Source organism: Phasianus colchicus, chromosome 1, assembly GCF_987193195.1.
Source record: "Phasianus colchicus chromosome 1, bPhaCol1.hap1.1, whole genome shotgun sequence".
NCBI classification, from domain to species: Eukaryota; Metazoa; Chordata; class Aves; order Galliformes; family Phasianidae; genus Phasianus; species Phasianus colchicus.
In genome coordinates this window covers 93,404,034-93,426,649 of record NC_143436.1, presented here as the reverse complement: position 1 = coordinate 93,426,649, position 22,616 = coordinate 93,404,034, and the positions used below count along the sequence as shown (strand labels likewise).

Here is a 22,616-nt window from a genome sequence, read left to right as displayed (position 1 = left end):
GGACACACAGGGCTTTGGCAACAGCAGCGGCACAGCAGACCTCAAGCTGAGCAGATGTGTAATATAAATATATTAAAAAATTACCATGACATTCTTGTTGCTTCACCGCTATTATGAATGCATCTCGCACAGATGCTCCAGATTTCCTGAGAAGATCCCATCTAATTGCTCCAGATGTGTGTCCTAAACTTGTAGTATGAGCTAATGTAACAGCATTGTTTTCACATCATTTCTTTCTCAGCCTTAGTGGAAAAAAATATTTATCCTGTAGCCAAAAGTGAATCCTCAATCTCCAGCAGAAAAAAATACCCCAAATGATTCTCGACCTAAGACAATTCTGTTTTCTAAATTGCATTAGAGAATCTGTGGCAGCAGGATCTCTCCAGTCTGGCCTGCCCAAGACCAGCATAGACTGGCCACCAAACTGTCCCACACGTGGAAGCATATAGGAGAAAGCTTTCATACCCACATTTACTTTCCTAGAATATCCTATACAGGTGCCTGAAAGTAGCTTAGTTTTTTTTATAGTGGAAACTGTTATTTATTTTCAACTGTGAATGTAACCTTTGGCAGTGTTCTCATCATGGTAAGCAGTATATAGCAATTTCATTATGATAGCAGTGGGGATTGTTTCTTTTAATGACAATACTGCAAACGTTTTTCAGCAAAGCTTATAATTTTTATCTTCTCAATGCACTGACAGGGATGATACCAGGATCAATTATACTTCACAGATCCTTTCTTGTAAAATAACTTTAAAACATATTTAATTACATTATGTTATTAACACTATTATTATTATTTTGCTTAGAGGGCTTTCTCAGCATTATCTGGCTAAAGTCCACATGACCTTCTTTTGAAATTAGTTTTATCTTCCATAAGGGGATGGTAATAAACACTTTCGGTCAGGTTTTCTGGATAAATCAGCATGGAGGTCCTTAAAGAAGTGTTCACAAATATTTCCCATTCATGTTATTTGTGGCTGTTTTTGCAGTCAGCCAAATATAGTTCTGTTTCCCACAGCACTTGCTAAAAGCTAAAATGTCACAGACATTAGGTAAATACATGTTGGAGTGTTCACCCTGGTGGTATTCAAGCAGTTATGCTGGTGTACTTTGTGGATTTTTGGAAAACAGAAATAACAGTGTGTAATGGCTCCTTGTCAGCAGCTCAAGTGCAGGATGTGGCCTCCCTATATTTAGCCTCTGCTGCTACACCCATCTGGATTAAGAAAACATCCTGGAAGTGTTAATGTAGGTGATTGAGCTTCAGACTTCTGAGTCTGGAGAACTGCTTCATTCTTCAAAGCTTTATAATATTTGTGGAAGCAGTAAGCATAATTCCACGCCGGTGACTTGTTTTTCAGAAAGCTACAACATTGTATGCCTTCAAATATCCCAAATATTGGTGCTTACACCAAAATATTCACAATGTGATACATTTTGAAAAGTGTCCTGAATGCTGATTGATGTTGCGTTGAACTAATAAGTAAGAACTAGAAAGCAGAGAATATCCTCTCTTCTGAAGTGACAGCCCAGTGAAGAAAAATACTTGACAGGGAAATGTCAATTTTTGTAAATTCTCCAATTACAGTTTGTACAATTGGGATAGTCTTAGTTTCAGCCCAGCAAAACTCATCCCCTAACAAACCTACCCACTGCTCAGCCTGCATTCCATGGCCAAGAGACCACAATGCTTTGCTCATCTGGAGATCAAAGCGGTCCAGGCGGTTAAGGCACAAGGACTGAATATGATGAATAGCATTTGCTTTTTTTTTTCCTCCCTTCCCCCCAGTCCCTTCTTCTGTGTATTATATTTTGCCATTTTCTCCATTCAGAAGATAGGAATTTCGATGCTTTAATGAAATCAGAACCCCTTTGAATCACGCAGTGTTTGGAGGGATCCAATTTGTGCTGTGGCAGCAGGAATTGCTTCTGTGTGAACAGCAAACCAACCATGCAGAAGAGCAGGACTGCACAACCATCTTGTGCCCAGTGTAACTACCCGTAGCTATCAGCCATACGCTGAAGGGCTGCTGAGGTTTCCAAAATTCACCTTTTGCCAGTAGCTTAATGAGGTATGCTAGGAGCTGTCAGCACACAAAAACAAAAGCTCACCAAAACCTGCCTAATTATTTCTCTGACACCTCACGGTCACTGTAAAGTAACCCATTAACAGGCATCTTTGACGAAGACAACTAACATTGTTATCCGTAAGCTTTTACGTGCTCAGTGAAGACTCTAAAGACTTCGGGAACGATCAGCGGATGGGCTCCAGAGCTAAGCCCCCCATCCACGAAAAGACATACCCCAAACACTTCCTTATCCCTTACGCACAGCCAACCAAGAGCGCAGGCCCGCGCACCGCCGCCATTTTGTGGCGCCCGCTGAACACCTCCCCCAGCCCCGCCTCCCTCCGCGGCCTGGGCGCCGGGCAGGGTGAGCCGCGCGTTTTGGGGGCGAGTTATGGCGGCGGGATGGAGTGTATGGGTGCGGGGGGTGCTCCGCGGACCTGGGCCTCGCGTGACCCGGCTGCGGGGCGGGGCTGGGCGGCGGCGTGGGTTGCTGGAGCACCGGGTCAGGTGGCGGCGTGGCTGAGCGCCGTGCCCCGATCAGCGGGGCTGCACGTGTGAGCGCTGGCACTGCAGCTCCGGGCGCTGCGTTCTACTGAAAAAAGTGTGATAGCAGCCACGTGTGGCTCCGGGCTGCCGGAGGAACTCGCGGTGAGACGCTGTATGCGGGAGCTGGCGTAGCAGTGCGGGTGTCTGCTGAGTGAGGGAATTGGGGTCTGCGTGTGTGCGTACCTGTATCGGTAGCGCTGGAGTGTGCTTCCCCTGCGCTCCGCACTGGAGTGCTGCGTTCTGTTTTGGGCCCCTCGCTACAAGAAGGGCATGGGCACCCTGGAGCGCGTCCAGAAAAGGGCAGTGGGGCTGTGAGGGTCTGGAGCACAAGACCTGCGAGGAGCGGCTGAGGGAGCTGGGATTGTTCAGGGTGGAGAAGAGGAGGCTCAGGGGACGCCCTGTATAACTGCCTGAAGGGAGGTTGTGGTGAGGTGGGGGTAGGCCTCTTCTCCCAAGTAAGAGCGATATGATGAAAGGGAAAGGCCTCAAGTTGTGCCAGGGGAGGTTCAGGTTGGATATTAGGAAAAAATGTCCAAAAGAGTGGCAGTGCAGTGGCACAGGCTGCTCAGGGAGGTGGTGAAGTTACCGTCCCTGGAGGTGTGCAAGAGCTGTGTGGATGTGGCACTGAGGGACACGGATAGTGGGCATGGTGGGGATGGGCCGGTGAGTTGGACTGGGTGATCTTAAAGGTATTTTCCAACCTTTGTGTTTCTATGGTAAGAAATCTGTGTAAATGAAAGCATGAGAGCATTTATTTTTGAGAGCAGAGCCATAATTTCTCCTTCAACATGAAAGCAGAAGCAGCTGTAGCTGCTCCCATTCGTTCACAGACTTGTTCCAACAAGCCCAGTGCTAGCTGCAGTTAGCCAGACCCCAGATGCTAGCAGGGAGTCGTTTGTTTGTTTTAATTGTTTTTATATAACTATATAGGAGTAGATTATCTGCCTGGAAGAACAAAGTAAATGGCTTCCAACTTTAACTGACTACATTTTGATTAAAAAGCTCTCTTGATAGCCTACATAAACCATGCAGTTTGACAACTTTGTGGAGATGTAGGCAGAGCCGTACCATTGTACGTTTTGCTGTGATTGCACAGCATCAACAGAAAGGCCTAAAAGCATTCCCTCTCTTCTGTAAACTTAGTTTTGCCAGAACTGGCCATGCCAAATGCAGTACAGTTACTGTGGTGGGGCAACGAGGTGCTTGCCCTTGGCTTTTTCAGTTCTTTGGAGCCTTCTCCCATCCCAACAACCAGCTCTTAAATTTGTCCTTGCTGTTCACATGTCCCTCTCCTTGGTATTGCTGCCTGTTGTGCTGTGATACCAGGTGTTCCCTCACCTGCTTTGTAGGTACTGCTGGAGCTGCACTCTGGTAACTGTGCAGCAATAGTGTGCAAGCTTTTATCCCTCTCCACCCCTTTGCATGTTATTAAACCTCTTACATCTGAGCTATTAAAACAAAACAAAAAAACCCAAATGTTGCTATTGCTACAAACGAGCATTCTAACAGTTCTTTGTGTGGGTGGATTTCTGCTTTTATGAAGGCCTCTTGTGTGGCCATTTGGATTCTTTGTGTTTCTACTGCAGATTCAGGTGTGGGATTGCTATTTCTGTGTGCAACAGTACCCAGTAGAGCCCTTTGCAGTGGAACTGAAAGTGGGTTGGAGATCTGGTGGGGGCATTCTCTTTTCTGCAAAAGAATAGTGAGCACCTGAAAGCAGAACTGTTCCCAGTGTGCTGCTGTACCCCACTGGAGAAGGCAGGAGATGTACAGGGCCCATGAGATTATGGAGCTGGCTGACTGTTAAATTTCTCTCCTCTTGAACAGGACCGTGCCCAAGAAGGGAGGGAAGTATGCTGAGGTGGGGATGGAAATGCAGGTGCAGTCCAAACGAGCAAAGGTGGAAACAGCTTGTTCGCCATCAGTCATGAATTTTGAGAGCCCAGACAGCCTCTTTGCAAGCCTGATCTCTCCCATCAAACCAGAGGAGTTTTTCAGGGAGTACTGGGAAGAAAAGCCGCTGCTTGTTCAGAGAAACGATCCCCTACTGGCTGCTTACTACCAGTCCCTCTTCCAGCTGTCGGATCTGAAGGAGCTGTGCAGCCAAGGGCTGTACTATGGCCGTGATATAAATATCTGCAGATGTGTGAATGGAAAAAAGAAGGTTTTAAATAAAGAAGGCAGAGTGAATTATGCACAGCTGAAGAAGGACTTTGACCAGAAAAAGGCAACCATACAGTTCCATCAGCCTCAGAGGTTTAAGGTTGGGTCATTTTGTGAGTTTAAGTAAAACTAATACGTGTTTTGTAATGCAGTGTGTTTTGCTTGAGGCATGCTGGACGGAGCTTTGTCTCTGCCCCCAGAAGGTCCAGGTGAAGGAGCTGACATCAGTGGCCTGCTGAAACCTGTATTAATTAAAACATGGTTTATAATTTTCCACAGCCCGTCATGCTTCAGTGCTCTGCAGCAAGAAAAAACGTCTGAGTTATGCTATAAAATTAAGTATTCCTTTTTAAGGATTTGCTTTGTTACATAAAAATTCAAACAGATCTGAATGCATAATGTTGATGATTATTTATCACTGCCTGCTTTAGTTTTTGTCCCATTGTTCTCATGTGCAAATAGAGCATTTATGCCAGTTCAGTGGAGGGTAAGGTGTAAAATAATGTAATATATTTGCAGGACACCACAGTTCTTTCTGATGAATTGGCTTTGAATTGTACCATGGGTTTGTACCTCAGTTTTGGTGATTGTCCTCTTTCTTGTTCTTTTCAATGCTTTGACAGTCAGAAGCATTCAGAATGAGGCAGTGGTGTCTGCACAGTTGTGTCAAGGATTCAGGTGCTTATGCTTGGATTTAAGTAGTTCTTTACTGTCCTGTGGTGTCTGCAATTTAATGAAGAAGTATTCTGTAAGGACAGGACTGTACAGCTCTTTAACTGCTGAAAAGCCTGCCATTTTGGCATCCTCATTTTGCCTAGCTAAAGCTAGCAGATGAATTAAAGGTCTAGCTATTAGAGGGTTTTGTGTTGGTGTGATGGTGTTTGTAACTGCTGCCCCTGTTTGCACAGATGAGTGGTAATGGGGGGAAGATGAAGTCTTATCAGCATTCTTCAGCATCTGTTATGATGTACCTCACTAGCTTTGTGCTTTGAAGGTTTTTAGAAGCATCTCTTGACATGCATCTGTTAAATTTTAATGTACGTCTTCAATTGTGGAGGAGCAAAGCAGTTCTAACAGATTGAAAGATACCAAAGGTGCTTGCTTTGAACATCTCTAAAACTGTGGCTTACTCCACACACTAATATCCTGATACATATGCTGCAATATATCTAAGGCATATAAAAAAAATAATGTCAGAGATGTTTTATCTCCTTCATTGTGTACCTGCAAAGTGTTGCCATTGGAGTCACTACAGAAAGCTCTCTAATCTTTGTGTAGTCTCTTTGGTAGTATAATGAAAGTCATGCATATGTTTCTTTTATTAAGGTGTTCTGTTGTTCATGGGAGGTGGTTGGTGAATTTCTGTCTGTGCTTAGCCATCCCTTCCCAGCCTCAGTGTCCCAGTTGGTTCTTTTCTAGAAAAGTAGCCAGGGAGGATGAGTCGGGCAGCAGCCAGGCTGGCTGAGGTCTTCAACAGTAACACGTCCTTTTCTTTTTGCAGGAGGAGCTATGGAAGATTCAAGAGAAGCTGGAGTGCTACTTTGGCTCTCTGGTCGGATCAAATGTCTATATTACTCCACAGGGGTCCCAGGGCCTTCCCCCTCACTACGATGACGTTGAGGTAGGGCAGCACAACATTGTCTGTGGGAATATACGTGCGGTTTTGCTGGTGGCAGGGGTACTGTCTCTGTGTTGTTTATCTTCCCCTCTTTCATAAAACTAATTTCTTACAGAAAAATGTTTTTCCACTGAGAAGTTACAAGTTTTTCTTTATGGTTGGTTTTTTTTTTTTTCCCCCTCTCTACTTTTACTGAATGGGTACTGAGGTGTCTAATGGCAATATCACATAAAGCATGCTTCTAAAAGAAACATTCCAATAACCAGTGCATTAAAAAAGCAATTCTTCAAATAGGGCTGCGGTACCAGTTTGTTTTTTTTTCCACATTAAATATGTACATTTCATTTTTCTTAAGCAGCTCTAGAACTTGCAGATTCTGACATATCATATAGAATCACAGAATCACTCAGGTTGGAAAAGACCTTAAAGATTGTCGAGTGCAACCACAACCTAACCATACTACCCAACTCTAACAACCCTTCACTAAATCATGTCCCTGAGCAATGCATCCAAACGGTTTTTAAACACCATCCAGGGATGATGACTCAACCACCTCCCTGGGGAGCCTATTCCAGTGCTTAACAACCCTTTCTGTAAAGAAGTTTTTCTGATATCCAACCTAAACTTACCCTGGTGCAGCTTGAGGCCATTTCCCCTTGTCACCAATGAGAAGAGACCAACCCCGTTTTCACTGTAAGCAACTTTCAGATGTTGGAATATTCAGATATTATATGTCATCAAGGTGTTTTGTGTGCTCTGAATGTCAGTCATTGGTAATAAGAGCTCTACCACCTAATATTCTGAATATCTGTGTGGTAGATGCTACTTTTAAGTTAGTTGTCTAATGTTTTTTGAAGTAATTTGGGAAAAATGGGGATTTCCAAGTGCCTACCTTAGGTAGGATAAAACAGATCTTACTTCCCAAGTTTTCTTCCCACTGTCTCTAAGTGAGGTCTAAAAATATGGATATGTGGATGTAAATTTCTGCATTATAGACATGTACAAATTCCTCAGGAGAGGCTCCCTGTGCTGTGGGGTAGCTGAGAGCAGGGCAGGTGAAATAAGTCTCTTCTGTTGTCAGAGAACCACCCTGTGTCATCGTGTTTGCTTCTTGTCTCTGGTTTCTGGCATGGTTCCACAGACGTTCCGAGTAAGACGATGCATTAACACTTCTGATGAGTTGAATGCATGGTAGGAAGCAAGGCTTCATTGTGCACTTGGATTTATGGTCCTTTGCAGGTGTTCATCCTCCAGCTGGAAGGTGAGAAGCATTGGCGGCTCTATAAACCAACGGTGCACTTAGCTCGGGAATATAACGTGGAATCAGAAGATAGGATCGGGAATCCCACGCATGAATTTGTATTAAAGGTATTAGAATTGAACTGCTTTAACTGGGCTCAACTGTAGTTGTGAGAAAAGTAGTTATATTTAAAATGGTTCTTCTCTAGAAGACAGTATTCTGAATTCTTGCAGTTGTGAAACTGTGGGGTAGGATCGGTGCACAAAATACTATGAGCATGAGAAATGTCGTAGTTGTCTGAGTTGTCTTTTTTCATAGGCATTGTTTGCTTTAGGATTTAAATAATGGACCAAGAAGCAGTTCTTTCTGGAAATTCTCTAATACTTCTTTAGTTATGAGGCAGAGTACTGGGTACATGTTTGTAGAGTTCTCTGTAGAAAATACGTTGGTTTTAAGTACAGTTATGAAGTGTTTTGTGCTGCTGCATGCTGTCTGTGATCAGTCAGGCTGGTCCATTTGTGCACTATTCTGGTGAATATATGATGCATATATAATACCTGACTGATAAACAAAAGCATAAACTAAAAAAAACTGTCTTGTATTGTTTTTTTCTTTTTCCAAACCTGAAAATCAAATGCTTGTCTGTGTCTTGTTATTTGGAATAAAAAGAGTGTTTAATGAATACAGCCTTTCTGATGGCAGGATATCTGGTACTTGGCCTTGTGGTTTACATAGTTGTACTTCAGAGGGGGGTTACTTACCAGCAGGCAGTGCTGTCTGTTTCAGAAGCCTCTATAGTTTCCCTAACTTGTGTCCTATCAACAGGGCCTGTTTGGACAAGATCCCTCCTCTTCCCTGTGTTCTAACTTACCTGTGGAAGTAGGTAGTGTAGAAACAGTGTTCTACGTTGTAATGGTGCTGACCTTACTGGCTATGAAATCTGACAGTGATTTTCAGTTGTCAGAAAGTATTGCTTGATACAAAGCCTAGTGAATTACAATTCCTTTTTTTTCTCTTTCTGCAACATGTTGGGCTGGACTTCAGTGCCTGTGATTTTTATGGAATAATGTTACATTCCACAGGCCATTTACTGATGTTAGTGCAGTGAAAATACTGGCCTCTGGCCCTGAAAAGACCTTAAAAATGTTCCAGGTTTAGTGTTCACTTCTTGTGCCCCTTTTCTTTTGAGTCATCTCTGTTAGATTTTGGTTGTCTGTGTGACACTTTCTGACAAGGATGTATAAACCAGTATTTCTTCCCTAAACCTCTCGTTAGAATATTTCCCTTCTCCTTTCTTGCACTTCTGCCTGCCATTCACGGACAGTTTGGAACAAACAGACCAGTTAGAGACTGTACTTCAGTTCTCTCTCTGAGTAGCTTAATGTGCATGGGAGTGTGCTGGTTTGTGCCTCAAGTCCCAGAGTGCAGCTGGTCTTGGTGACCCTTCAGCAGGCTGTGGACACAGCTGGCTTCTTACTGATGTCAGGCACGGAGCTGGTTGGTGGCTGGCTATCCCTCAAGTGGTTTCCTATTTTACTCTGCTGATATCCCCTCCTGTGTCTGCCCCTCCTTTATCCAGTTCAGAAGTAAGAAAAAAGTGCTCAGAACCTTGTTGTGTCTCTTGGGAGCTGCTCTGTCTCATCCTTCTCTGTCTGTTGAAACCCAGAATGCTCATTCTACTTGATGAACATTTTGCTTGCTGGTTCATTGCTTCATACTGATGAGACTACCAAGGAGATGAGATGAATAGGAGTCACACTTAGCAGTGAAGACTGTTGTAAACGACGGTGATCTCTGCTTCTTTTTATGGGATCACATTTAAGGAAGGGTGAAATTAAAATGGAATCAGATTTCACCATTGCTATTTCATGACTTTTCTCCTTGACTGTGCTGTGCAGCTCTGTAGATGTTTATAGGGGGAAACTGTAGGTAACCTCCTTATTGGAGGTGACGTGGCCTGCTGCACACTTCTCTCTTACATTGGCTGCCTAGTGTAAAGTTTATCTGCCTGGGGATTTAATTTAGGTAAGTGAGTAGAAAGTTAGGGAGGGGAGAGGTTGTACTTGATGTTTTTAAATACTAAAACTGAGAATTTAAGACAGCAGTACTGCAGCAGCTTACGGTCCATACAGAATATTTGTCCTTTTTTGTGGAACACCAGCTTTCTACTTTGTTGAGGTCTGCTCTGCTAGCTTGCTGTACTTTCAGCAGGTTCCTCTCAGCTGCTGCTCTGTCCCTGTTACACAGCTGAGCAGGACTGTGTGTGCTCTTTATCCCTCAGGGCTTGCTTTGTGTTTTCAGACAGGTGTACAGTAAATACTAACAGTAAATTGGAAAGTTCAGACTTTCTGGCATAGAGCGCTCTGTTATTCAAATGTAAGTGGAGTATCTCCCTATTTTGTGATTAAAGTAACAAAACCAATCCATGTTCTTTGTCTGCTTAGAGAGCATTTTCTTTGTTTGGATAACAGTGCAGTAAGGTTTGAGCATGTGCCCTAAATGTATCAATTCTTTTTCTTGCAGCCAGGTGACTTACTGTACTTCCCAAGAGGGACAATTCACCAAGCTGACACACCTCCTGGTGTATCTTATTCTACACACGTGACCATCAGTACCTACCAAAACAAGTAATTTCTCCTTACTCTTTCTTGTTCTGTCGCTTCTGAAAATGGCTTTCATCTTCCAGGCAATGTGTGTGAATAGTACGGACCTGCAGCCCACGTTTCAAAGAAGTGATGTCTTACTGTTAAAATACAACCTCGTAATGAACTCTGCTGAGCTCTTTTCTGTGTTTGTTCCATTCAGCCTTGTATCTTTTGTTTGTCTGTGAGGTAATGCACAGATAGGGCATGGCATTTCCTTGTAGAAATACAGAGGAATGGAATAGGTGCACGTGCCCCACTATCACCTACGTACCCTGCTGTTAGTGATAAGATCTAGGCCAGCATTCAGGTAGCTGTAATTTCAGTTGTGAAGGTTGGGGGAAACAGAGGAGGGAAACACTTCCTTGTAAACAAGGCCACTTCAAGCTTTTTATTCAGCAAACTCAGTGGTGTATTACTTGGCTACTTTATTGTTTATCATCAACTGACTTTAATGAGGAAAGTAATATTACAACAGGAAGCTCACTGTCATGTTTAGAACTCTCAGCAGTGGCTGAAATTGCTGTTTGTTTCATAATGCAGGGAGAGAGTTGGGGATTGCTCCTTTCATCTCCTTCCTCTTGCATTTCATAGTCACCCACGCCTGTTCTGGTGGACTTGCTGCACGTTCTTTCTTTGCTTGTGTTTTCTGCTTATCTGTGCTTTTCATCTCCTACCCCATGCATGCAAGACAGATTTCCTTTGACATGCATGTAATGCTTGTGCCCACTGAAACCTTTTCATCACACAGGGAAATGCTGCTGCAACTCATTCAGCTGCTCTCATGTGCTGGGTTTGGAGCCATTGGCTTGAGTTTGGAGTCAGGAAGGATTTCTGTTGGCACAGTATAGGACAGAACAAGTTTTGGCGTGTTCTAGATGTTTCTAAGATGCATTTCTAACCAGGTGTACCATCCTGTAAGGCTGGGATGTCAGTGCTGCTGGTAACTTTTAACATGGGCAGTTCTCCACACAGGAGCAAGGTTAAGGTGAAGCTGTGTGAGTCCATCATCAAAAATGGGTTCTATTGATTTTAATTTATACTCTTCTGCTGAGAAGGCAAAAAATTATTTTCTGTAAGCATTGATGGCTGCTGCAGAGTGTTTGAGTTCATTTATTCTCTAGGTGGCAGTGTTAGCGCCGGGCTGCTTTGGTTGTGTTTGAAGGCACACCCGAGCTGAAGTCCTGTTCCACCTCCCATTCCCTGTCCTTTTTTTGGGACACCAGCCTCCTGTGTTGGCCTGGTGCTTTTCTCATCCCCGGTGCAGCAAACTGAACAGACAGAAGAGTGACACCAGAAGCGTGCTTTACTGATGGAAGTAGGTTTGCTGTATTACATACTGGTGTGCAGAACAGGTTTTGTCCAGTGTGATCAATACAGAGTTGTGTGTCAGGTAGTGTTGGACAGACAAGTTCTTTGTAACAGGGTTGCTGGAGACCTGACAGCCTTATATGGGGAAAGGGCAGCTCCTCAGTTACTTCCTCAGCACTTCCAGTGCTGATGAGATGACACCTTGAGGAATTTCAGGCTCTGAGCCCAAAGGGACTGCACTGTGCACTAGAGTGAAGTTTGTCCAGGCCAGACCTCCGCCTGAGGCAGGAAGACAAGTCTGGTGGCATATGTTATAAGCAGGGCAATTTGCCACAGTAATGGGTGCCTGAAGATAGTTGCTGATGTGGGAATTTGGTGGAAGAGGAGGGAAGCAGTAAGAACTATAAGATGTCTCACTGTTCTTTGAGGGTGAGGTAGGGAGAGACCACAGGTGGACAGGACAACATTTTTTGCATGAGGGGCACACCTGGTCCTGATGAGATTGACTCAGCCTACAGGACGAAGATGCAGGTGGGAATCCTCCCTCTTCTCCTCTGACTTATTGCATCTTGGGAATGGAAACATAGAGAGCAAAAGCTAGATTTCTGAAATGTATTCAGCCTTAGAATGGGAATCTAACACACACACAAGACCCCTAGATACAAGGTGACTGTTAGGTATCTAGGTATCTTAAATATATCCCTGTAGAGAGATATTAGGGTCTTCTTCCTGTGATCATAAGTTTGTAGCAAAGCTAAAAATGGATCTGTGCTGAAGTTGATAGCCCTGGACATGTTTCTTGCAGCAATGGAAGTGCTTCAAAAGAATGTTAAATGATACTACTCAATGCACATAAAGTATGCCTGTTTTACTTCAATGCAGCCATTTTAGTAATTACTATTTTCTTCTTCCTGTCCTGCAGCTCCTGGGGAGACTTCTTACTGGATGCAATTCCTGGCCTTGTATTCAATACTGCAAAAGAGGATGTGGCCTTGCGGACAAGCATCCCAAGGAAACTGCTTATGGTAAGTAAGAAGGTCTGAGGGAAAAAGCAGTGCATCCAGCTGGAACTTCAGCACGGAGGGAAGCATGGGTCTTCCTGATCTGCTCTGAGAGCTCAGTGTAAAGACACTGTCTTGTCTAGCAGCTTTTGATGACTTCAGCGTGACTGGAGGTTTGGCCCAGCTGAAGTGTTGCCCGCTTTGTTGCAGTTTCTTTCTTCAGTATCACAGCAGCCTTGTGTGGCTCACTTCCTTCTCAAAGGAGTGCTTTTTGGTTTGGAGCTGTCAGATAGGCATAGGTCTAACTTTTGAAAAGTTAATGGAGCTGTATGTTGCTGTGTGCGTCCTTAAGGTAGTCTGGTTGTGCTGCTGATCAGCTCACCAGTGTGAAGAAGGAACAGTTCTCTCTTTCAAGTACACTTGCTGGCCCTTCAGCATTGTGGGCAGCCCCACATTGAGGAAAACTGAGCTTCAGTTTTGATGTGTGAGCAGTTTATGTGGAACATGTAAAAGAAACAATATTTGTTGTTTTGGGAGAAAGTAATTGTTACCCTTTGGGTGGTCCTCTCCTATCTTTCCAGATCGTTACTTCATTACTGGGCCTCTTTTTCTTCAGAATAGTTTCTGTTTAGCTGGAATTCATGTGAAAGGAACTGTGTGTGCATATTTAGCAGGTGGATATAGCAGACTCAACAAAAAAACTGAGTAGCATTCTGAGAATGCTTGCAGACCATCTGGAAAACAGTGGAGAACTGAGATCATCTGACATGAGGAAGGATTTCATTATGAACCGTTTGCCACCTTGCTTGGGATGTGATGCTGACTCTTTAACTCCCGGTGAGTTTTGAGTTCTGTACCGACACCTTTTGCTGATGTGATGGCAGAGCTGTTGCTAACTCTGCCCTTAATGATTATGATGTTTTAAGGTAGGCAAAGATTGCATCTAGTGTGAGCTTTGTGTTTGAGACAGATGGTGAGAATGTAACAAATAATCTAGGTACAAGAGAATGGCTGAGAGGGGTCAGTTTGCACTATTTATATGGTTTCCTTCCTTTTCTGATTTCTTTTGTAGGTGGAAAACTGCCAAAATTAGACAGCAAAATCAGACTGCAATTCAGGGATCATGCTGTAATTACAGTGGAGCCAGATCAAGAGAATTCTGTGAGTATAAACCCTGCACCACCCTTCTGCGCTTCATGTTGTGGGTGTGTTGCATGGAGTGAGAGTTCTTGCTCCATTGTGCAGGTCTGTCTCAAAGGGTTGTGCAGGTATGGATCAGTTGGGTGCTGCATCCTCTTAGGATTTGGTAAGAGATCATGAGGTTGTTGTCAAACAGCACTATGGCACCTTCTTGCCTTAGGCGGGAGACCTGCAGAACTAAATATAGTCCATGTTCTGCACAGCAGGTGCATGGTTTTTATCTAAGGTCAGATCATTACAGTGTAACTGTTACCCTCCTGCTGTCTTTTAGGATGAAATTCGCAAGGAAATGGTGTATGTCTATCATTCCTTAAAGAACAGGAGAGAAACTCACATGATGGGGACAGAAGATGACGATACCGGTAGCGAAGAAAGTGCAGCACAGGTTTGTTCCCGACCCACACCCACAAAACCTACATTGCCATGTTGGGTTTTGCTGAATGTTTCTTATCAGTGCCTTGAGTTATGCCTTAGGTGACTTTTTAGAGCTATTGGCATATCCTGAAGTGTCTCTTACTTTTGTGTCCTTCAGTATATCCTACTGGATACAGTGGCATATGTGCAGCAGGGGGAGGGGCCACTGTACCTTCTGCTGGTCAGTGTCTACATCCCAGTTTGATCTGTCTGCATTCCCCTGGGCTGTACAGCACCTACACCCTCTCAGCAGTTACAGCAGGGAGTTCTGCCTGGTAGTTACTTAATTTTTGAAGTGTATTTTGCTGGACCTGTTGAGAAAACTGGTAGCTGAGATCTTACATAGGCACTTGCACAATATGTTGCACAACCTAGAATGTGTCTTCCTGCCCTTAATGTTTCCAGCCATGGTCAGATAGCCCCTTCAAAAACACAGGGATAGGGAAAGGATTCTTCAGTTAGTTAGGATGACACACACCTTAGATCTCCCTGCCTCAGCAGTAAGAGGTGCTGGAACATGTAGGCATACCCTTCATGGTAGAATATATTTCAACTGTCTTTCCATTTATTAAGAAAATTGCTGGAGTGATGCTGATCTCCTGCAGCATGCAATTAGAAATCCCCATGTGAAGTGGGAAAGGAATGCTGCTGATCAGCACCTATGTCCTGCTCTCCTCTCTGTTAGAACAAACATGCTGCTGCATGTAGCTCAAGTTGCTTCTTTTTCCCATTTTTTTTTTTCCCCCTCTCAGCAAACTCCTCATGGACTGCGCTTTCCTCTGTCACACCTGGATGCACTGAAGCAGATTTGGAGTGGCTGCACTGTCTGCGTGAAAGAGCTCAAACTTAACTCAGCTGAAGAGAAGGAAAACCTGGCCTTGGCACTGTGGACCGAATGTCTAATAGAAGTTTTTTAATGCTTTTGTGAATTAGCTCCTTATGGAATCTTTTAAGTGAAAGGTTTATTCAATTCATTTTATTTTTTTGCATTCAACCTTAGTTTGTACTGCCAATGGTGTGATGCAATATAAATGTACTTCGCTACTGCCTGCTGCTGAATGTTCTTCTAGTTCCCTTACTGCTGTGGGTAAGTGGGTGTCTCAGCAGCAAGTGAGCTGCTCAGAAATATAACAGCTTATCTTGTCTTTAATTGCCAGATTAGTGCTACTCCTAGAAGAAGGATCTTCATATCTCTCGAATGGATTCTGACAGGAGTACTGCAGATATTTGGATACCTTAAGATCTATATTTAATGAACAACCCCACATAGCATCATCGTGTCTTACTGAATATACGTACTTCTTTCCTTTTTTTGGCCATTTGAAAAAAAAATGCTTTACACGAATGCACTTGGTATCTGCTAACAAAGAAGAAACTGACAAGCAAAAGATTCCTTCTAAAAACTTTTATACAATTAAAATATACATGCTTGGCATTTTACATGGAAGATCTCTGAAGTACAAAGGCCTGATTTACTTGGTTATGAAGCACTGGGACACCAACCTGTGTGATTTAGGTGCTCTCAGCCTGAAAGACCAGAACCTTCCAACCAGGCTTTGAAATTGCGTATGGAAAGTGAGTCACATGGAGAACGCTCGATATACTGATTTACATTAAAAAAGCAGGACAAGTGCTTTAGTTGTAGAAATATATACATACATTTGGAGTTCTGTAACAGCAGATTTGTGATAACTTTAGAATGCAAAATAGTAAGTGCAAGTACATGGGTACTTTTTTATTTTTAAATATTATGCTATAGAACTCAATTTCATATAAAAATAGACATCCATATATTTTATTTCTGTGGCAAACAGGGTTGTGTTTCTGTTTGAGGTCAAATCCTGTTTAAGTGCACAGGAACACTTTTGGAAACTAAAATTCCTTAGCTAAACTCCTTAAATAGAAACACATACCCTGAATAAACAAATAGGAATGAAAATATTACCTATTCAATGAAGTAGATTCATTTGTTCGCACAGAAATCCAATGAAGATAGCAGTGAGCTAAGGACCACCACTTCAGGTATTAGCAGCCCTACAGGCAGCTGCAGTTCCTCCTCTATCTCAGTCCTGTATGAGGGAGATGTTCTTTTCCAAGCCTGTACCAACTGCAGTGCAGTAAGGTACTGTGCTCTACCAACCTTCAGAGAGGGCTGGTAGGATGGTTGCATCTTGCTGACATTGAGGAAACTGCCAGCAAGTTGGGCTGGTCATCACTGATCTTACTCCTCGTCCTTTGGGTTAAGAGGACACCGATGAGCCCGAGTAAGCTTTGAATGTAGTTAAGTTGTTCCTGACATGAAGCAGGGCTGGCTGCTAGCACCTGGTGAGTTATCTTCTGAAGGAAGACATGGATTTAAGATCAAATTACATTGTATTAAATTAGTCTATATACATGACAACAAAATATAGCTAGAGCAAAATCAGTACTGCTCTAAATTCAGTAAATCTTTTAGAAATCTAACCTGACCCAGGATAGCTTATACTCTGGATAGATGCACCTATGCCTACATGTTAAAGGTGATCTTCAGGGATAACTCAGAAATGCATGGATTGGAAACAGCCCACGGATCTGCAAAAGAACTTCCTAAACTTGGAAATTTGGTATTGCTGAAACAAATAAGACCAGGGCCTACCTTTAACACTAGGGAGGTAACAGGGTTTTATTGCCCCATTTCATGCACTGAGCTGGGAATTCCAGTTCAAATTTGTCTTTTGAACAAAATAAATTGCACTTTAGCAGGAGGTATGGATTGAGATTCAGTTTTGCTTTGAGCCTCAACTGTTTCACTTGGTCTACAGAAGTCCAACTCAACCCCTTTCAAGTTCATGAGTACACGTACTAAAGAATGAGCTTTCATCATTTTCTGAGAGAAAGGAAATATCAGTATTTCTAATGAGCCTTTCCCATATTATCTCTTGCCATTCATATCCCGCAAAGCTTCTGTCTAGTCTTGTGCATTTACTTTAAGACTTTAGATGAAGAATAACATTAACTTTCATAGGAGCGGCCTCCGAAGAATCATCTCATAGTTCAGTCCTTGGGGAAAGACATGAGCTCAACCTCACATCCTCCAGGTTTGTGCAAATTCACTTGGTTTAGGAGTTGGTGCTTTGAGTGAAGGAAGACAGGATTTACTGCATAAGGTTCCAGTGGTGTGTGACTTCAGTAGTAGTTTTTTTTTTTTCCTCCAGGTGTTCATAAACCACATAAGGCCCATCTCTGTGGTGGGTTTTACTCACAGTATTTCAATATCCCATTTTTGGGAACGTTTGTCCTCTTCTGGCTCATTCATAATGATGTGATTCTTGTCATAGTAATTTCCTCCTTAAAAATAAAGCAAACTCATGAAGGCAAACAATTTAAAAACAAATGCTGAGAATCTCAACAGAATCTTTTAAAAGTGCCACTAAATAGGAAAATTATCTTAGAGAAATTCTGTCAGGGATGAGGCAGTGTTTACATTTCTACTGCTGTTTGTCTCCTTCAAACTCATTTGTCAGCTGAAGCCCTGAGGAGCTTTGTTAGTTCAGAAGCAGAGTCCCCAGTGTACCTCTGTGCACAGAAGCACAACTGCTAAAGGCATTTTGCTCAGCAGATCCTCTGCTCCCACTGTGTGGGTGGATTTTTAACTTACGTATTGCTACAGTGAAAACACACAGAATGACAGATCTGGGGGATTATTTGGTGTTGAATACTCACTTCAACCCCAGAATTACTAAGTCCTTATAATTTGTCTCCTTGGAATACATGTAGCATAGAAGCAATGGTGCCTTCTTATCATGCCATCAATAAAAATTCACTAAAGGAAATTTGTGCTCTAAAGAGCAATCAAATGGTATGTCCCACTCTCAGGGTAGAATCATAGAATGGTCTGGGTTGAAAAGGACCACAATGATCATCTAGTTTCAATCCCCCTGCTATGTGCAGAGTTGCCAACCAACAGACCAGGCTGCCCAGAGCCACATCCAGCCTGGCCTTGAATGGCCTTGAATGCCTCCAGGGATGGGGCATCCACAACCTCCTTGGGCAACCTGTTCCAGTGTGTCACGGCCCTCTGAGTGAAAAACCTCCTAATATCTAACCTATCTCCCCTGTCTCAGTTTAAAACCATTCCCCCTTGTCCTGTCACTATCCACCCTTGAAAACAGCCGTTCCTCCTCCTGTTTATAAGCTCCCTTCAAGTACTGGAATACCACAATGAGATCTCGTTGGAGCCTTCTCTTTTCCAAGCTAAACAAGCCCAGTTCCCTCAATACATCCCTGCAGCACAGCTTTCTGATACTGTAAGAACTGCCATCAGTACTAGCATTTGGGATTTTTCTTCATAGGTGGTTCTGCCATAGTTGGTCAGCAGGACTAGGACTTAAGCAAAGAGAATTTTAACAAGTCTGAAAACATGACGAGTATTTCTCTTACTGAGGCACATCTATTCTCTGGTTTGCTTTTCCCTCCCTATTTTGTCTTTTAAGAGCCATTTATTGCTCTTAGCACTACTTATGAACCTCTGGGATCAAAGAGTAAGGCTCTCCACATACTGTTTCTTGTGCCACTGCCAAGCAGTTGAATATAAAAATGGTGAGAGAGAGGGGATTCAGTACTTAGGTACAAATGAGCAGGAATACTACAATTAGAACATGTGAGTGGTTTCGTTTTGTTTTTTTTTGTTGTTGTTATGCTTTGTTTGTTTTTTAAATACCTTTAATATCAAGCACCAGTTGGTCACTGAGGTATGAACTGATGGTTCCATCCTCATTTAGTCTCCACTTCTGCCTCTCCTTCCCATGTTCTACCCAGAGTGCGACTTTGGCTCCTGGCACATCTCTGCCACCAATGACATCCAGACAGGCATCGTTAACCTGAGAAGCAAGAAGACAAGTGAGATCCAGCCACCACAAAGCCTTGCTTTTGTGTCTGACTTGTTTCTGTTTCAGGCACTGACAGTACTGCAGTAACCATAGTGGCAATTAAGCTAGCAGCAGATTATTCAGCAGTTGACTGATTGCTTGGTCACAGAAGGTCTTCATGTATTCCCTTTCAGAGAAATTCCTAATTCTTCAAAGGTAATAAAACTTTGAGAAAAGTGAGACTTTCAAGAAATCCTTTCAAAGAACTTTCAAGGAACATCACTGTCAGATGTGAAAAGCTGTCCGTCCAGCTTGCCAAAGCAGACACAGCAAATCTGTCCATACACAGTAGGAACATGTGGGCTATGGGAGTTTTGGCTCAAGATGCACAGGAAAGGCCAAAAGCGATCCTGGTATGAATGGGGAAATCTACACAGTGAATTGTGTTCTTGAGGAAATCCAGTTAAAGTAACACACTGCAGCATCTGGAAACTCACCTTGGATTTGAAGAGCCCACGACAGTAGTGCCAGATCTGGGTATCCTTGCCGTTGTACGGAGACACGCACACTGATGTTGCTCTTACATCTGCCAGACTTCCAGCTACTGTCAGGTATTTGCCTTGGGCTCGGTTCCTGATTCGGAGGTACACTGCTGGCTGAAATGGTGTGAAGGGAGAGTCATATCACACAGACTGCAAAAGTTGATGGGAGAACGTCTCCATCTTACATCAGTTTTCTAAAGTGTTGCATTCCCAGTTCCAAACGATCACGTTAAATACTATTTTTTTTTTCAGTTGAAGAGAACGTGCACGTAAGACAGAACTAAATGTTTCTCACACACAAACAGCTGTAAGCAGCAATGGCAGAGAGGGTATACTTTAATGTATTTATCTCTATAGAACTAATCCCTGTGATATGCAAATGGCTTTAGTTCACATTTCTTTCACTCCAAGGCCAGTAAATGGGCTATAATCCACAAGCTTTTCATTTTCTGAATACAGAACATGCTGAGTTGCATATCCAGCACGTTCAACACCACTAACTGGAATATGTAGCACAGAAGTTTGACCTTTGCTCTTGAACATGCACAGAAAATGGTACTCAGCTGGCATCACGGCTTACACAGCTTACTCAAAAAATAAGGCTGCTCTATAGGGCTACTACAGGGTTTGAGTTTTTCCTCCATTCACTGATTTTGGAGCAAATAAAGTAAAGTGAACAACTGAAGGGTAGCTCCTGCCAGATAGCAATTTGCAAATAGTTTTTCTCCTGGGAGTTTTGAACCTCCTTTTTTCCATAATAAAACAAACCCTATGTTAAGAGACAATAAAGCCTCTCTCCTACCAAGCATCCATGAACAAATATGTATTAATAAATATACTGTATAGTTGTTCTTTAAAGGGAAGAGAACTTAGAAAGGTCACTGAGTAAAACTGTTGTGTCTCATCTTGAGACATGTGAGTTTCAAGTGTTCAGATTTTTCTTGCACTACCTATTGCACCAGCAGACTTGACACAGAAGGGAGGAGGAAATATAAAGTGGTGTAGGTTTGTAGAATTATTCCAGTCTTTAAAAAATACCCATATGCCATAGAAGCGTTAGGCACAATGAGCTGACTGCACAAACTTGAGGAAGCTTTCAGTCTGCAGGATTTAAAATAAAAACAAGCTCCAAATGCCCAAATCCCCAGCAAAATACACAAGGTACTACTTAGAACGTTACTCACTGTTGCAATATAAAAAGGGATGCTACCAAATACAAAAGCTTTTTGTATTTGTGGCTGAAGAGAGAATTCTATTTTTAAGATCGGCACATATTATTTGTATTATTATTTGTAAAAACAGAGCCAAAGTGGGATCTTTTGCTGGCTACCTCTTTCACAGAACTCCAGGGAATTGTAAGCTTCCTAGACTAATAAATCATTTAAAAAAATTCCCTTTTCCAGTGGGGAAGCATATAAGCAAAACTATTGCTAAAGATGATCATGCTGTTCACTGCAACATGTCCTCAGTTGAATCTATTATTTAACAATAAAGCAGCATTTGTCACTAAGTGTAGACAAGCTATTCTCTGAGGAGCAGAACTAATGAAAACTCTTCCAGTGGAGTTACTGCTCACATTCCTTCCCCATCTCCCTGCCCTCCTCCCCTCTCCCAGGATGCTGCCCTCCCACAGATGTGTGTGGCTGGGTTCACACACAGTAGAGCTCACCTGTGTTATTACCTGATGCAACTTGGAGAGGCAGAGGGGCAGAATGTGACGCTGACATTACTTGGGGAGGGGGGGGTGAGGTAGGTAGAGAAAACCTGGTGGTATAGTGTAAGCTTTGTTTCTTTTGGAACTCCTGGCTATAGGATAGAACAACTTGTCCTCATTTCCATTTGTGTTAATTGCAAAACAGGTCAATATAGAATTGGTTTTCTCATTTCTATATGGCAAATGTAAAAATAGAGCATCTAGAACATGCTAATGCTTGGCTCTGAGAAGCAAGGAATTATTTCCCTTTAGGAGCCTAATATAGATCTCAGTAACTGCCAATGGAAGAATTTTCTGCTTCAGTAACCTCTCAGTACGTCCTTCTGGCTGTCATCATCCAGCCTGATTGAAGAAGCACTATGTGCAGCATTATACTTGGTTAGTTTACACTAAACCCAGCCTAAAACACACCCTTACAGTACCTGCTTCACCGGACGAAGGGAGCCAATTACTTTCCAGCCACTGTACTCATTCCAGTTAGAAATCTCACCGGGCTCCAACAGAATCTGCTTTCCTAAAAAATTACATCCTTCGTATGCAATCCACCTGGATACAGAAAGCAGAACACAGAAGACTGCATGTTAACTAAACTAAGTTGCAGGTTTACATTCAGGACCACGTTCTTGAAAGGCCCCAGACCTCCCCACAGCAGGGACACCATCAAAGCTGTATTACTATGCTCCAGGACAGCACTCATTTTTGCGGCTTGATTGTTTTGTCTAAATTAAGATGCTTTTTCCTAGCTCAAACTTAGAAGTTCCCCCCAGGCTTTTCCCACAAATTTGAGAATCTCTGCATGAACCCAGATGGGAATAATGCTGGCTGCAGTGAGCATGCATTAGGAAATTAGGAAGCCACGGGCTCTGTTTTCTTTTTAACAACTAAAGCTATTCCACATATAGAATACAAAAATACATGACAAATATTTACTTCAAACCCCATAAATTGCTGTAACAGACTTTACTGCAGTGAATATATCTGAATGTGAACATGGCTGAAACCTTTAACACAGAGTTCAAGGACCAGCACATACAGATCCCTTGTTATCTAGACATCTGCTCAGTAGTTGCTGTGTTGCTGCTTACAAAGGCAGCCTCAGGATCACAGATCAGCTTTGTTTCAATCAATAGGACATTGTTGTACAGACAGTGAACCTAAATGTTTGACTCATTAACTCATCTGAACACAAAGCAAATACTGGTTTCCCCAGTTACCTGTTTTACAAAGTCAGCTGCCAAGAACAAGAGGAATGGCTGCACACTTTCTTTCAATTCAGCAATAAAATATCCACAAGCAGTGCTTAC

The 22,616-nt window shown here is 42.9% G+C and overlaps 2 protein-coding genes across 3 annotated transcripts in view; one reads left to right on the top strand and one right to left on the bottom strand.

Moving 5' to 3' along the window:
• Nucleotides 1–1,041: 1,041 nt before the first annotated feature.
• RIOX2 (ribosomal oxygenase 2) lies at nucleotides 1,042–15,258 on the top strand. The gene is made up of 11 exons (XM_031612576.2): nucleotides 1,042–1,057; nucleotides 2,285–2,438; nucleotides 4,448–4,883; nucleotides 6,285–6,404; nucleotides 7,641–7,769; nucleotides 10,165–10,268; nucleotides 12,517–12,619; nucleotides 13,267–13,432; nucleotides 13,668–13,756; nucleotides 14,067–14,180; nucleotides 14,962–15,258. The coding sequence occupies exons 1-11, from the start codon at nucleotides 1,042–1,044 to the stop codon at nucleotides 15,124–15,126; spliced, it is 1,596 nt and encodes a 531-aa protein (XP_031468436.2). The 3' UTR covers nucleotides 15,127–15,258.
• A 217-nt stretch (nucleotides 15,259–15,475) lies between these two features.
• Nucleotides 15,476–22,616, bottom strand: part of CRYBG3 (crystallin beta-gamma domain containing 3) — a 91,860-nt gene continuing 84,719 nt past the window's right edge. For both annotated transcript variants that reach the window (XM_031612574.2, XM_090152505.1), the window contains exons 19-22: nucleotides 21,735–21,858; nucleotides 19,554–19,712; nucleotides 18,909–19,068; nucleotides 15,476–17,536 (exon numbers count right to left, since the gene is read on the bottom strand). In XM_031612574.2, coding sequence (XP_031468434.2) covers nucleotides 17,448–17,536; nucleotides 18,909–19,068; nucleotides 19,554–19,712; nucleotides 21,735–21,858 — 532 coding nt within the window. In that variant the 3' untranslated portion in view covers nucleotides 15,476–17,447. The remainder of the gene's footprint in view (nucleotides 17,537–18,908; nucleotides 19,069–19,553; nucleotides 19,713–21,734; nucleotides 21,859–22,616) is intronic.

Coding starts and splice junctions, on each gene's coding strand:
- RIOX2 (XM_031612576.2), top strand. Junction 12,620..13,266: donor TCCCAAGGAAACTGCTTATG/GTAAGTAAGAAG, acceptor GTGCATATTTAG/CAGGTGGATATAGCAGACTC. Junction 13,757..14,066: donor AGCCAGATCAAGAGAATTCT/GTGAGTATAAAC, acceptor GCTGTCTTTTAG/GATGAAATTCGCAAGGAAAT.